The sequence below is a fragment of the Sphaerodactylus townsendi genome, linkage group LG06 (assembly GCF_021028975.2).
Source record: "Sphaerodactylus townsendi isolate TG3544 linkage group LG06, MPM_Stown_v2.3, whole genome shotgun sequence".
Lineage (NCBI taxonomy): Eukaryota > Metazoa > Chordata > Lepidosauria > Squamata > Sphaerodactylidae > Sphaerodactylus > Sphaerodactylus townsendi.
The window spans coordinates 108,675,378-108,690,980 of NC_059430.1; the positions used below are offsets into that span (position 1 = coordinate 108,675,378).

General features: G+C 44.2%; 1 protein-coding gene across 3 annotated transcripts in view; it reads right to left on the minus strand.

The window, feature by feature from the left end:
• The window catches only part of RPS6KA1 (ribosomal protein S6 kinase A1), a 95,115-nt gene that overhangs the window by 57,100 nt on the left and 22,412 nt on the right, over positions 1 to 15,603 (minus strand). For all 3 annotated transcript variants that reach the window (XM_048501428.1, XM_048501430.1, XM_048501429.1), the window contains exon 2: positions 13,585 to 13,629. In XM_048501428.1, the coding sequence (XP_048357385.1) occupies positions 13,585 to 13,629 (45 nt within the window). The remainder of the gene's footprint in view (positions 1 to 13,584; positions 13,630 to 15,603) is intronic.

Genomic DNA, 15,603 nt, shown 5'->3' on the forward strand with positions numbered 1-15,603 from the left:
TTACTATTTACAGCCCTCCTGAGACTCCCAGTTCTGCAGCAAACACCCAAACAAAAGGAAGTGATGGAAAAGCCAGGACAAACAGAGGCAGCAAAGGTATAAAGTAACAGGCTGATGAAATTAACAAGTAGCTGGGTCTGGATGGCATACACCTGCTGACCTAGGCAGCTGAAATGCAACAGGGATACAATCTTTTGCATGGTTTTGCTAAAGCAAGTTAGCAGCCTAGTTCTGCTGCTTTGATATAAATGAAGTTAATAACAGGCAATAAGATCACTGAGGAACAGGGCAATTTAAAATCACAGAAAGGGTACATGAGAGTTGCACTCCCCTTCTTCAGGAACCACCCTTTTTTCGCTAATTAGCATGCATCTTGTTTAGTTCAGCCCCAAATCCCTTTAACAATTTTTATGTGAAATCCTTTTTAACAATTTATACATAACACCACGGATCTGACAAAAATATACATCACAAATCTGCCTCCTTATCACCCAACTGGAAAGTAGTCAACATAGTGCTGATTTTTTAAACATTGGGTTTATTTTTTAAAAGGGGGAAAGAAGAAAAAGAACCTGAAATTACCGGCTATTTTACCTTGAACAGGCATTAAGTTGGCACAAAACAAGAATTTGGAAATATACAGAAGGAAAGCCTTACTGAAGAAGGATCAGCAGAACTTCTGCAAAAGGGAAGTCTTGCTTCTCCAACTGTTGAAGGTTCGAAAAACATTTGGATTTGGCAGGCATTATATACTTGGCCTTCCAAGCAGTTTTTGACAAAGTCTGTCATCAACGGCTCCTGACTGAACCTAGCTACTATGAGGCAGTGGTTAAGAGCAGGTGGATTCTAATCTGGAGAACTGGGTTTGATTCCCCACTCCTCCACCTGAATGGCAGAGGCTTATCTGGTGAACCAGATGTGTTTCCACACTCCTACATTCCTGCTGGCTGACCTTGGGCCAGTCACAGTTCTTCGGAACTCTCTCAGCCCCATCTCCCTCCCAAGGTGGGAAGAGGAGGGGAAAGGAGCTTGTAAGCCACCTTGAGTCTCCTTACAGGACAGAAAGGTGGGGCATAAATCCAAACTCTTCTTAATGGAATAAGACAACACATCCTTGCTTGCATTGGTAACTGATTATATGAGAAACAGAGACTTGAAGTTCTTGCAGAAGTTTCCACCATACGGACCAATGATATTTAGCTTATTCTTGTCAATCAGACCAATTATTCTTAACCTTTAATTTACTACTATCTACCAAAAGTACACAGAATCATTAGATGACATCTCCCCCCACCCCCACCCCAAAAGGACATCAGACCAGGCAACCTTTTAATCTAAAAAGATAAACGAATCTCAGGCAAATGTTCAAGGCCATCAACCAATTCCTTAATGTTAAGCTTTATTTTTGTTTGCTGAATGCCATTTTAATGACTTGGGGTGAAATTCAGGATTTGGGGATTTTGATCATCATCATGGCACAGACTGCTGTTTCGTAGAAACCAGTACAAGCCAGGGGAAAGGTAAAATCCCAGATGCTACCAAGGTTTGTAAATCATATTCTGGAAGGGGAGTATGGCCCCCAATACAAATTCTCCTGGCTAGACCCAGGAGAAAACAGTGATGCAGTTCAGTTTCAAGACAGAGGATTCAGGATGGTAAAGTCCAAAGTGGCTGAGAAGAGCTGCAAAAGGCTTCTTCCAAATTGGAAAAAACAGATGGCATAGAAAGTACTGTTTAGTGTAAGCAACCGTAAAGTGATGAACGCTGAAGCCAGAAATTTCAATCTCTCTCTATACCAGGAGTAGGGAACCTGCGGCTCTCCAGATGTTCAGGAACTACAATTCCCATCAGCCCACCAATTGGCCATGCTGACAGAGGCTGATGGGAATTGTAGTTCCTGAACATCTGGAGAGCCGCAGGTTCCCTACCCCTGCTCTACACAAATGCACAAATGATCTGGCAGTGACTGACCAGGAAGGTTTTGGAGAAGGAGGTTCATGGCTACAGAGAAATCTAATTCATGGAGAAGGAAGCAGGAAAGAGATTAATTATTCCACACATAATTATTAGAGAAGAGATTGAACATAAGACAATCAGTACTGTAATACCCCTGCTTATGACCTGTGGTATGGCTACATCTGGAGTAGAGTGCTTATCTCTGGCCACCCCACATCAAAAGGAAAATGCTGAGATAGGAAAGTTACAGAAAATTGCAACCAAGATTATGAAGAGGCTACAGCAGTTTCACAAAATTATGCAAGCATCAAATAAAATGCAGAGAGAGTTTTCCCCCTGCCTTTTAATTTTAGAGCTCAGGGTCATCTAATGAGTCAATGTGCAGCAGAGTACACATTTCTTCAGAGATTTAACTTACAGAAGTCACTGCCACTACTAGCTCAGATGGTTTTAAAGGAGAATTATACAAATTCGTAGAGGACACTGGTCCATCAGTGGTTATTATTACAATGACTTAAATAGAGCCTCCATATCCAGAGTACTGTACTTCTGAGCAATAGCTGACTCTTGACCCTTTCACGTCTGGTTTTAGGCCAGGTTACAGGGTAGAGACTGCTCTGGTAAAATCAATACTGGCTTGGTTTTTTTTTTTAAAGCCCTCCAGCAGCAGGAGAGAATGGCAAGAAAAATGGCACTGGTCTGGGTGGAATCTGCAAAAAAAAAAGAATTGTCCATGTTCCCTTTCTCTCAGCCTGCCATCTCATCCCATTCTCAGCCTGCCATCCCAGTGATGTTTCAGGAGAGAGTGTAACAAACCAAAGAGAATCCAGAAGGTGAGCAGCGTTGGATGGATACTTCAAAAACAAACCCTGCTCCAGTCTGGTCACCAAAGCAAAGCATGGAGTGTTCCTGGAAGCAACCTTAAGCACTGCTTAAGGAAACCTGAAAAAAACACAACATTTTCCAGTAACCCACAGACTGGACCAGCACAGCACACTCAGATGGGACTTGCCTGTGAAATCAGCTCAGAGGGTTCAGCTGGTACAGAACTTCATGCCTGATTTTTGTCTAGTGTTGGCATCATTCAGTACACCAACTGCTCTGGATACCAATTTGTTTTCATGTTCTGTTAAGGGTGCTGGGGTTAGCCTTTAATGTCCATCCCAACCTAGGAGCCACATACACCCTAAGTGTGCTGGCGGCAGGTGTAAGCTAAGGTGCGGTCAGACAGTCCAGAGTAAAGGCAGGCAGCAAGCAAAGGCGTGGTCAGATAGTCCAAAGTCAAGGCAGGTGGCAAGCACAGGTCTAGTCAGTTGGTTCAGAGTCAGGAACAGGCAGGAGGTCAGGCGGGCAGGCTGAGAGCCAAAGTTCAGAGGAAGACCTGGTATGTGAAGATTACCAGGAAGTACACTTGTCACACCCAGGCCAAGTAAATGCCAAGCTGGGGCTTAAGTAGGAGACTTCTGCAAATGGGGCCAGGCTCCTAAAGAGACCTGGTCCTCTTTGGGTGCAGATGTCTCTGACTCACAGAGCCTTCTGCCATGCCAAGCAGCAATATGGGCATCACTGTACCGGCAGCCTCTTTCTTCATTTCCTTCATGCAGCTGGCTCGTTACTCTGCTCATCTGAGGCTCCTGATGGCTCTCCCAGCTGAATGGCATCAAGCTTTGCCTCAACTGGCAGGGAAGGGCTTGGAGCTGGCTCTGTTGCCAGCATCTCCTTGCAAGGAGTCAGTTCTGGATCCACAGTGTCGTCAGAATCCTCATTGCACAGGGACAAGCTTGTGACACAAAGAGCCATCTCTCTCCGCATGAAACCTGCACACCAATGGAGTCTCCATCCTAAATAAGAACATCAGAAGTGTCTGGCCATATTAGACCAAGGACAATTTAGCTCAATTTTTGCAAGAAGCCCAGCAAGTACAAGGTGGCCCACTGGGATATGGCCAGAGGTCTACAAGTGGATGGAAGTGTACTATCTTACTACTCATGTGACTCATCCACATTTCCTAAAACAGATACTTTAGAACATGACTGCAGTGTGGCTGCTATACATCACCCAGAACATCCAAAGTAAATGGAGCAGACTTGGTGCCTTTACGGCTGCCGTGGGAATCCCTGGCTGCCACATGTAACTGCAACCCTCCCACCCACTCACAACAATCGATTCCTGATAGTACACTAAAAAAAGATACAGCCAAACACAATTCTAGCCTTTATTACTGAGCAGACTTAACCATGTTGCCCATTTGCCTGAAGATCAGAGTCCGACCATTATTATGCAAATTTGGATTTCAAATGCTCCAAGAATCCTTATAAAGCTGAGAGAAGGGCAACAAACCATTTTAGCTTGTGCTCAGTTGTGATCAAACACAAACTATCTACTCAATTTTTTAAAGTGTGTTCTACTATTTGATAACCATGTGGATGCTTTTTAATCAGCTGTTATATTTTACAACAACACTGTAACATCTATAAAACAGAAATGTGAACAATATTTAGTCGGGAAAAATGTCAGAGATGCTACTGGAACACACTGAAGCCACACACACAGCTTCCTCCAAAATGCCATCCATTGTGTCTAACAATTGAAGGCAGAATGAATTTCAGTCTAATTTCCGTAACAGGAATAGAACCCACCATTATACCTCAAGCCACCATTCTAGGAGGAGAGATTGAAAGCGCCTTTTGATTGAGAAGGTGAAAATGAATGGGAGGCATAATACATGTTAATAAAAGAAATGTGGTTGTGCACCTCAGATAAATTTCTCTCTTAGGTCGATTCCCCACTTGAAATTTAATATAGGTTAAACCAAGTTTAAAAATGAACTGCACCTTTTCGTTATGGTTTCAACCTCCCCACTGCAGATTTATTCTGAAAAGACATGTAGGTCTACATCGGGTTCCGGAAAAGCGGCACTCCCCACAGCAAACTGACCTCCGTTTTTTGTCTCTCCTGATTGGCTGCTGTGCCCTGCCTGGGCGGGTCCCTTCTTTCCCACAAAAAAAGTGATCACGTCATGACATGATCACGTTATGACATTAGACGTGTGAACACGTCCACCCCCGCATTTTGATTGGTTATCGTTTTCTCATGTTCTCTTCTCGCGAGACCTAATGACTTCTTTTCTTCTTGCAATTTTGCAACTTTTAAAAAGTTTTCCTTTGTGTCTGGGGAAAGGGTGCACCTCTCTGCCTAGGCAGCGTCCAGCAGTAGGCAGCTTGCTCAGAGGGCGACTCTTGTGCAGCTGCAGCTCTAAGGTGAAAACAAAACTAGGAAATCTTGCGCGTGCATCGCTAAGTCCAAGCGATCGCTGATTGGTCGATGGCATTTGCGTCACTCAAGTGCGGAAAATTAGTGAAGATTAGTCCCCCGTCCCTCCCCTCGAGACTGGAAAGAACCATGGCAAAACAAAAAGTTGTACTTCCAAGCAGGTACAGCAAAAACACGGAATAAGGGGGGAGACGAACACCAGAACTGGGAGGAAACCCCCTTTGTTGCTCAAGCAGTGGGGACGCAAGCCAGAAACTTCGTTTTTTCACGTGAGTACCACACAATTAATTATTAGTGGGGAATCAATCTTGATCCTCCTTGATCTCAGATTGCAAATGCCTTAGCAGACCAGGTGCTCAGGAGCAGAAGGACATCGCTTTCACATCCTGCATGTGAGCTCCCAAAGGCACCTGGTGGGCCTCTGCGAGTAGCAGAGTGCTGGACTAGATGGACTCTGGTCTGATCCAGCATGCTAGTTCTTATGTTCTTAATCGCCCTTACTCTAACATGAGAACTTGGGGCATCCTGTGAAATGTGTACAGAAATGACCCCCTACCCAGTGGTGGGATTCAAACAATTTAACAACCAGTTTTGGTGCTGGGATTCAAATAATTTAATAACTGGTTGTTTACAAGCACCATTTTAACAACCGGTTCTGCTGAAGTGGTGCGAATCTGCTGAATCCCACCGCTGCCCCTGCCCCATGTAGCCACAATTCTAAGTACTGAACTGCACATAGTGTTCAAACCTGTATGTGTATTCTTGGTTTGGGTTTTTTAAAAATAACAGCAGTTGTGTAAAACTCTAACCTAGATTGGAATTTTACGTGCAGAGGGACTCATTCTTCTGTGGCCCATTTTATTTATTAAACTCACACCACTCAAACTGGAATATTTTATTAGATAACTTCACCTACAAAAGGTAAAAAAATTATTAGCACCTTGTGAGATGGAATCATGGTCAACAGATCACCTAAAAGCTTGTCGTACATGGAAAGCAACCACTGGTTACTCACTGTGAAGAGTCCTCCTCCTCTGAGTGACAGAGGACATCTTGGAGGAATCACCTATAAGGTGTCCTCTGCTCAGAGGGAGAAAAACAGAAAGCTGAATTCGGTAGCTTTCTCATGTAGCAAAGGAATTCTTGGGCTCTTTAGTTTTGTAATTCTAGAATCCAGGCTCATCAATTAAAGAATCCAGGAAGGGACCAAAAATGTCTGTACCTCTCTAACCAAGAACTGCCTCATGCTTCCTGAAGCTCTGAACACTCCAAGAAGAAATTCAAGGTCATGATCTGAAGTAGCCAAGTAATCACCAATGAAAAAGTCACAGACCATTCAACATTTGAAGGGAAGTCGCCATGAATTTTAAAGCTAGCCTAGAGTTTAGCTAGATTTTTTTTCCTGGCCTCACCTAATGGCAGCATCTATATTTGGGATCAAAATACGTGAAAAGGTTCTAGGTTCAATAGTTCTCATCAGTCTCTTCTACATCAGTTACCTACAAAAAATACAGTACTGTCTTCTCTGAAGTTGGAAGAAAAAGGCTCCTTTCAAAAAATAATAGCCTCTATATAAGAAAGCGAATTGGCATCACTGAAGATATACAAATAAACATTACTGTTAACTGACACTTTGGTTAATTAATCCTTGAAGTTTATGCAGCCCAAATACTGGGCGTTGCAAGTTGTTCAACAGCAAGTGGCACACCCAACAAGAAGAGTTTGGATTTATGCCCCCCCTCCCCCCGGGTAAGGAGACTCAAAGGGGTTTATAAACTCCTTTCCCTTCCTCTCCACTTGTGAGGCAGGTGGGGCTGAGAGAGTTCGGACCAAACTGTGACTAGCCCAAGGAATGTAGGAGTGGGGAAACAAAACTGGTTCACCAGGTAAGAGTTCGCCACTCAGGTAGAAGAATGGAGAATCAAACCCAGTTCTCCAGAATCCACCTGCTCTAAACCACTATACCACAAGGCCTAACACTTAAGTCATAAATATTACATAGGAGCACAATGCATGATTGTTTCAGTGCACTGACGTAAACCTGAACATGGTTCAACACTAGGATTCCTGGCAACTGTTCATCTCGCATAATTTCTGTAAAGAATCTCTAAGAAGGCTTTTAGTGCCAGAAAAATCATTGCTTGCCATTCAATTCATGTGCTGGTTATTCCAGCATTCCGATCTACCTCTCTAACAGACCTAATAAACACTAAGCAAGAGTATTGTTCCATTTCAGTATACAGCATCTAACTAGCATTTACCTTCTGGCACACCCCACTCGCACTTCTCAGCTCCACAAAAATGCTTTCTCTTCCAAACGCATTTGGCTAGGGCTATATCAATACCTTCTCAATGGTGGCTCCTGTTCTATGGAACAGACTGTCACAGGAGGCATGGATGGCTCTTGCTAGTACCTGTCCACATAGGGCCTATGGCTATGGCAGTGGTGGTGAACCTTTGGCACTCCAGATGTTATGGACTACAATTCCCATCAGCCCCTGCCAGCATGGTCAATTGACCATGCTGGCAGGGGCTGATGGGAATTGTAGTCCATAACATTTGGAGTGCCAAAGGTTCGCCACCACAAGGCTATGGTATACCTTTTCCCGAGAGGTTTTCCTGATTGGGACCTATTTTGACTGGTCCATAAGAGATGTGTGTGCTGCTGGGCTTTTACTAGTATGCCAATTAGGAGTGCCCATTTAAATGGGCAGGTTGTGGATTGCGTTGTGCAAGATCTCCATTTTATATCTTCGCTGACTTTTTGAACACTATAAACAGCCTCAAGCAGTGGAAAGGCAGCTTTTAAATACACATATTTTCTGAAATTTCAGAAATAATGACGACAGCCCTGGAAAGCAGGTTAGCATCACCCATGGGAAGAATCTAATGAACTCTTGGAGGAGAAACACACTAGAAATTGACCCAAATCAGAGGTCTTTTAGTAATACCTTTTAGTATGACCAGCCAAAAATAACACAACGTAGTATACAAAGTTCCATGTCCATCAGAACTCTTCATCAGGATGGACATTAAAAAAAATAGAAGGGGAGGAAGTTGTCAGGCCAGAGTATTTCCTAGTGTAAGTTAACTCTTTGGGGTATGACATTGCTCATATCACAATGGCAAATTAGAATGCTTCAGTGTAATAGCAGCTGAAATATTTCTGCTTTAATAGCAATCTGTAATAGGTGTTGCTTTGATTACCTCTTTTACATGAGCCCTCTCCATGCAAAAGATCAACTTGATGTTTAGCCGCTACCTGTCCTAGGCAGAGAATTCCCAGGAACAGCCAAATTCGCTGTTGTCTAGATCTATCAATATCACCTTTGGCTAGTGACAACACAAAGGGGCACAGCTTCACTCCCACTGAGTTAAGACACAATTGGATGATATAATTTGATGCTCCCAACCATGTCAACATATGCAGCTGTCTTGTCCAGAGTCAGACCATCAACTTGAAATTGTCTAACTGGTAGCAACTTTTCAAGAGACAGGTCTGCTGTAGCACACAAAAATAATTTAACTGGATATGCTGAGGATAAAACTAGGGTCTTTGAGAGGCAGCATGATACCGTGGTTAAGAGCAGGTAGACTCTAATCTGGAGAACTCTGTTTGGTTCACACTCCACCACATGCCGGCCAACTGTTATTTAGTGAACTGGATTTGTTTACCTGCTCCTCCGGATGAAACCTGGTGGGAGACCTTGGGCTGGACACAGTTCTCTCCGAACTCTCTCAGCCCCACCTACCTCACAAAGTGCCTGTTTTGGGGAGAGGAAGGCATGTGTAAGCCCCTTTGAGTCTCCTTACAGGAGAGAAAGGGGGGTATAAATCCAAACTCCTTCTATTCTTCTTTATGCATGCAAACCACTGAACCACTATGGGCCCTACCAGCAGAATGCACACATACAAACAAACCTCTCAGACTGCCTCATTTGGAGTTAAATTCTAGCACTATCAAGAATGACAGAAGCTTGCCAGCCACTTAGCTGGACAGTTCACGTATCACCACCTCAAACTTTTAACTGGGCAGTCAAGAACTGAAGCAGGAGCCTTCCATATACTCTGCCACTGGGGTTTCCCAGATCCTAGTCTTAAGACTCAAACACAGGTATCCCCAGTGTGGCACCTGTAGGTGCCATGGCACCCACCCAACACCTTTCCTGGGCCCACCAAATATTTAGAGAAAGTGGGTGAGGCCAGGTGGGACCACCACAGCATGAGCATCTTCACTATATAACATTCAGCAACACTGCCCCCCCCCCCAATGGTTGCCTGGCACTTTCTGGTAACCCAAGCAACCTGTTATTCAGGAGAGCTAAGAAACAGGACATAGTGTCAACAGCCATCCCCCAATGCCTCTTCGCACTGATGTTCAGAGGCTTAGTGCCTTTGGTCCAGGACCAGGTGCTCAGGAGCAGCAGCAGCAGAAGGCCATTGCTTTCACATCCTGCATGTGAGCTCCCAAAGGCACCTGGTGGGCCTCTGCGAGTAGCAGAGTGCTGGACTAGATGGACTCTGGTCTGATCCAGCAGGCTATTTCTTGTGTTCTTAACCTGTCTCACAAAGCTGTTGTGAGTGGGTGATAAGCATGAATGGATGAGTCTCCAAACACAAAAGGTGGAATCCTGACAGTATTCCCCATCCTTCACTGCATCAATGTTGAAGCCTCTCTTGGAACATCCAGGAGTTATTTGGGAGGACCAGTTTAAAAGCAAGAAACACAGCGCCTCTTTGTTCTTGAACATTTCCAGCCGGTTAGGGAGCTTTTTGGACACCAGCTACCTGGGGGCAACTTTTTATTTCAAATCCGTCTTACAAAAGAAAGTGAGACATGAAGTTTGGAGCTCTTTCAAGACAGCTGCAAGCCAGGCTAGTTACGCAATTTAGGTCTTTCCACCATCAAAGCAAAGGTATTGAGGAATGCAATGCTCTGAAAGTAGAACTCCCCTGAATAATTCATTGGGGCCTACATATATTCATTTTAATAGCACTGAAGAGGCTGCCATTAGCCAAGGCCTGTTCTTGACGTGGGGGAGCCAGAGTTCTGGGAGAAAGAGGTACACAACAAGGCTAAAGAGGAACAGCTGCTTTGTTATATACCCACTGTTTTAAAGCACGGTGCATATTTAGTATTTTTTAAAATCTTGGCTAGATGCCATCTTTTAAAACAGAAGCTACCTTTCGCTGTTCATTTTTTCACATCCACCTATATGCTGGGAAGGAGGCTGATTATCCTGACTCAAGGAGCTCAGGGCCCAGGAAAGAGCTTGAATCAAATTTCTAAGATGTTCCTTCAAGGTCATTTGACTGTCTTAGACTATGGAGAACTCACATTACTTACTCTTGCTTGTTTACTATGTAGCTGCGTCAACCATGGCTACTTCCTCTTAGAGGCTGGCATCCAAACCAGAACATGCTTTCTTGGAGGATCCACACAACTGTCTCCTAATCTTATTTTGGGTTATTCCCCACTTCAATGCAAACTGCCCAAGCCTGGTTTGATACAATGTCTTTGAAAAGATGACAGTGAAAACTGTTTGTGGATTCCACATGGACAGGAAGGTGAATAATATCTGAAGACCCAAACTGATGCCCCTTTTCTTGCCTCAGCATGCTGTCTCCAGGCATGCCAACAGAGGCTTTTTGTGAAATAATTGCTAGATTGCTGCAGTGCGACATCATAATAACCTATTATAATTACTACAATATGATTGTAGTATTATAGATTATGATAATGTTTACATATTGCCCTAATCTACTAGCTCACTCCCTTGATACCCTGGCTTGTATTTTATTTCAAATGTCTCTAGCCCTTTTTGTTCCAGCTATACCAATTTTGCTAGGATACTGGCCCATAACCTTCCCAGCCTTCACCATGTCACAGAAAAGGTTTTGGAACAAAACCACAACAAGCATCTGGCTTGTTTCTTTTCAAATCCTTTTTGTTTCGGGGCAGCCAAGAAGATAATATCCATGCACATGGGATCAGGTTGCTGGGATATCCTTGCCCTTCGCAAATCCACCAAGATTTGTGTTTCAGTTACAACTTCAGAAGGGACCCTCTTTCCCATTGAAAGGAAATAACAAGAGAAGCAACTGTCAGATATGGACTAAAAAGAGACTTCTCTGAGAATAAAATCACATACAGAAGAAAGGCAGCCATCAAGTGGTAGAAAATTTTCGAGGGGGCTTCAAGGGCAGCAGAGGCAAGCAGAAAGATCTGACCCAGGGGACCAATCCACCAGGGAATCCTCTCATTTGTTACAATATGCCCTGCACAAAAACTCCCAAATCCACTAAGAGTAGTGTCACAAACAATGCCTGTGCTTTTCTGCTGCTTTTTGGCCCTGCTGTTTTAAGGGAGGTATCTGCTGAACGAGGAAATTCTGTGATAGCTTTTGTGGAGCAGAGCCCACTTGATGCCACAGTAAGACTTTAAGGAACCATAAGAAACCACTTGTGCGGTAAGAGATCCCTCACACTCTGGAACGTAACAGAACTTCCGACCATCTCAGTATCTGTTCTTCTGCCTAGTTCCCTGGCTGCCATGATTTGGAAGGGAGTGAGTTACCCAGTTCTCTTCCAACAGGACCACTGAACAAGAGTCTCAATCCACAGATCTTTTCTCATTTCTGCCTTTCTCCCTTCGCAGAACTTTCTCTCAGCTGCTTTCAATTTTCCATTCCTTCTGCAGCATGCTCAGCGATCACAGGCTTTTCAGGGAGCTTTCTTTCTTTTGGTTAATGGGCAAAATAAAACAAAATTCTTCTGCAGGTGCTCTGGAGCTCCCCAGGTATAGCAACTCCTTACCTTTTCAGTGAACAACTAGTCAGCATACTATGGTAGATGCTGGACACACAAATTGGGGCAGCAGGTGTTCTGAACCATGAGTTTATTCCCCGAACATTTCTCTAGTTAGGAAAGGAATGAGATACATCCAATCCAGAGATTACAGAGTAGCTGCCAGTTATTAACCTAATGTTCTTAGTATCAATTCTCTACACCACTCCCACTCCCATTGGATGTTAAAGGTATTCATGACTGGGCTTATACATTCTGTTCTGAATGTTTCCTTCGCCCCTGCCCCCACACCACTGAAAATCTGGCCCCCAAAACCTGAAATGCTCCCACTTTCCTCCACTGTTAGCCCTGTCCAGCTTGGACCTTTGACTCTTCTCTTAAATTTGTACTTGTGTTATGAAGAAGACACAACGTTCATTTAACTGGTTATTAATACAAACGCTTCACCACACAAAACCATACTATCCTCAGATAGTACTGACCAAGATAATGCTGACCAAGATCACAAGTCCATTGGTGGCTGGAGAGAGGGAGACGAAAGAATCCAGAACTCAATGGGGCATTTTTAAAAATTAGGACCAAATAAAACACTACAAAACAATGAGTTGGATCACTACTTAGCGATTCTTGGTCTCGTACCAGTTTTAAATGTTTTTTAAAGGTACTCATGGCTAATCTGCAGGATTTAAGCAGTGTTGGCTATCATCCCAGAAACTGGCCAGACAAATCTCAGGTGATGGTGTTGCTCCGCTCCCAGAAGGTCAGCAAAACATCTCTGGTTAAAGGCTGCCTAACCTACCTCACAGGGTTGTTAGGAGCACAAAATGGAGAAGAGAATGATGCAAGCAGTTTTGGGTCTCCACTGGGCAGAAGGGCAGTGTACAAATGAAGTAAATAAAATATCTAAATAAGGTAAAAGTATCCTTCGGCTCTTCATGTATGATTTATGTGTGGGGGTGTATGTATGTACGTTGAGACGAAGAGACGCATCTTCGGCATTCTAGACCAGTGATCGCAAATGGGGCATGCGGGTCCAGATGGACTTCTCTATAACCATGAGCAGCATCTGGGGTTTTAGGCAGTCCCTTCTTCCCACCGGCAATAGCTTGTAACAACCAGCAGAGAGAAGCTGGGTTATACTGCTTTCCGCACCTCGGGATAATACCTCACAGATTTCTTCCCAGATATTTAAACAAAAAGCGGCACTCAGCAAATTGGAATCAAACTTAACATTAAAAAGCTGGCTGATGGCCCTTGGGCACAAAGACTTTAGCAAGTGTGTGCCCAAGTTCTTTGTCACACACATATATCAACAGACCTACATAAATGGCCTCATAGTGAGTGATGTTTTAAGATCCCTTTTTTTTGTAACTTGTGGCTTGACAGCAGATTAAGAGCTACTGTTCTAGATTCCAGTATGCTCCTTGCAGAAGTTAAAAGCAACAAATTCAATTTCATTTCTTCCCAGCCCTGCCAAAAAGAGAGACTAGGAGTCTCTGCCAGCACAGTCAGGCACCCAGCAGGAAGAGATGAGAGAAACAGTCTTACCTTGGATGGTGTCCCTTTCTTTTCCTCCAGAGCAGCTTGACCGTTCTGCAAAGCAAAAAGTGGCTCAGTTACTAGTAGCCAGCAGTGGATGCCAAGTGCCAACTCTTCCTAGGTATCTTACTCTTCAGTGACCCCTCCCAAAAAACCTACTGAATTCCTCCTCAGTCGCTCAAGCCCTTCTTCAAAAGCTGGATGCTCTATCTCGCCTGGCAACACGATGCCTTTGCAAAGGCGGGGCAACCAGCACTGTACACGGAGTTCTGAAGGCAGATAGATGTTCCTCAGGTTTACACAACGCAGGCATTCTGGAACACACTGGTGTGCCATGACAGGACCATGTGCTGTACTGAAATATCCAGAGAACCCTCAGGACACTCACGGAAAGGAGGTCACCCACTGCATCTCTCCATGTGTCCCTGCCCTAAGGTTAGGCCCTTTCCGAACAGGAAGCACCGCCCCATAACAGTGACCGTGCAGAAACTCAAGGGGAGGGAGGGCTCCTCCAAGAGCAGGTAATTCAAACAAGGTTTTTGGAGCAACACAAGCAGACCAGCATTATGATCCCTGCATTTGTAACTTGACAATTCCATTTTTAATTTCCTAAGTTACCAGACCAAATCATTTCCTTTTAGCTGGGCTTTTATCAGAAGGGTTATCACACTTTTTTGTTACTCTCTCACCCAGCTACAGAGAGAATGCTGCTAGAACACAGCCATACAGCCCGGAAACCACACAGCACCCCAGTTTTTTTATGGCTTGACATAATAAATGGCTTGTTCTTGGGTGAAAGTTTTATCTCTTAGTTATACTGTTTAATAATATTTTAATCCTTAGGGGCTATAAGGCTTTGATTATATATACATTTTGTGTTTGTGATTTTATTATTTGGGGTGGAGGAATGGGTCAGCAGCAGAGGATCCAGAAGGTCCCAGGCTCAAGCAATTCCCATTCCAAACTAAATTGAAAGCCATCATTTTTGTGTATTCAGGCAAGCCCACGTCCCAGGCTTACTCATGTTCACTTGAAGAAATGCTACTTATTCCTTCTCAAGCACAGAGAGGGAATGAGCTAACAGAAAGACTAGTTCCAACTTTCTATACACAGAGACATCAGTCAAGTCAATTGACTGGCAGCACAATCCAAAAGTGGTGCCAAATCCCCCTCTGGAGGTAGGCTTACACCAGTAAATTTGCCCTCTCCAGGGCAAATACGCTGGTGGAGGGGCAAACCCACCAGAACCCAACCACAACACAGCAGCATCCTGGGATGCCAGGGCACCCAGCTCCCCGTCAGCATGCCCGCGCTGCCCAGAGGTATGCTGAAGTCCCACGGGGTGGGGCTGACATTTGTTGGCCACTGGAGCCCTCTTGACCCCCATATGCCCTTGGGACTGCCAGCAGAGACGTGCGGTGATTTTTGCATCGCATCTCTATTTCCCCCTGTGGGGTTGTCTCAGATAAGATTTTTAAAAACCTTTTGGGGCTTCCTGCTCTGCAGGAAAACCCTTTGGAGTGGGTGGAGTAGTGCTCAAGGGGCACTGTCCCCGCCAGCTCTGAACTGAGATGTAAACCTTCTTGGGTCTTTTTTTTGTCTCAAGACAATTCTCCCTCCAATGTTTTCCTGGATATTCTTGGGGCGACATGATCACAGCAACCACATCGAAGCAGTCATTCTGATGTTTTACAGAAAATATGTAAACATAGTGGTATGGAGAAAGATCTGCTCTGTGTAGAGGCAGACAGTGTGAAAGTGATCTAATACATTGTTATGAATAGAAAGTTTTTGCAAGTGGGATATGATTCTATGTTTTGTTATTTATTGTAGAACTTCTTTGGTCCAACAAGGCGTCAAGATAAAGTCTTAAATTGGTGACTGATTTAGCCTAAAGCAGTGATGGCGAACCTTTTCGAGACCGAGTGCCCAAACTGCAAACCCAAAACCCACTTATTTATCGCAAAGTGCCAACGCGGCAATTTAACCTGAATACTGAGGTTTTAGTATAGAAAAAGCGGTTGGCTC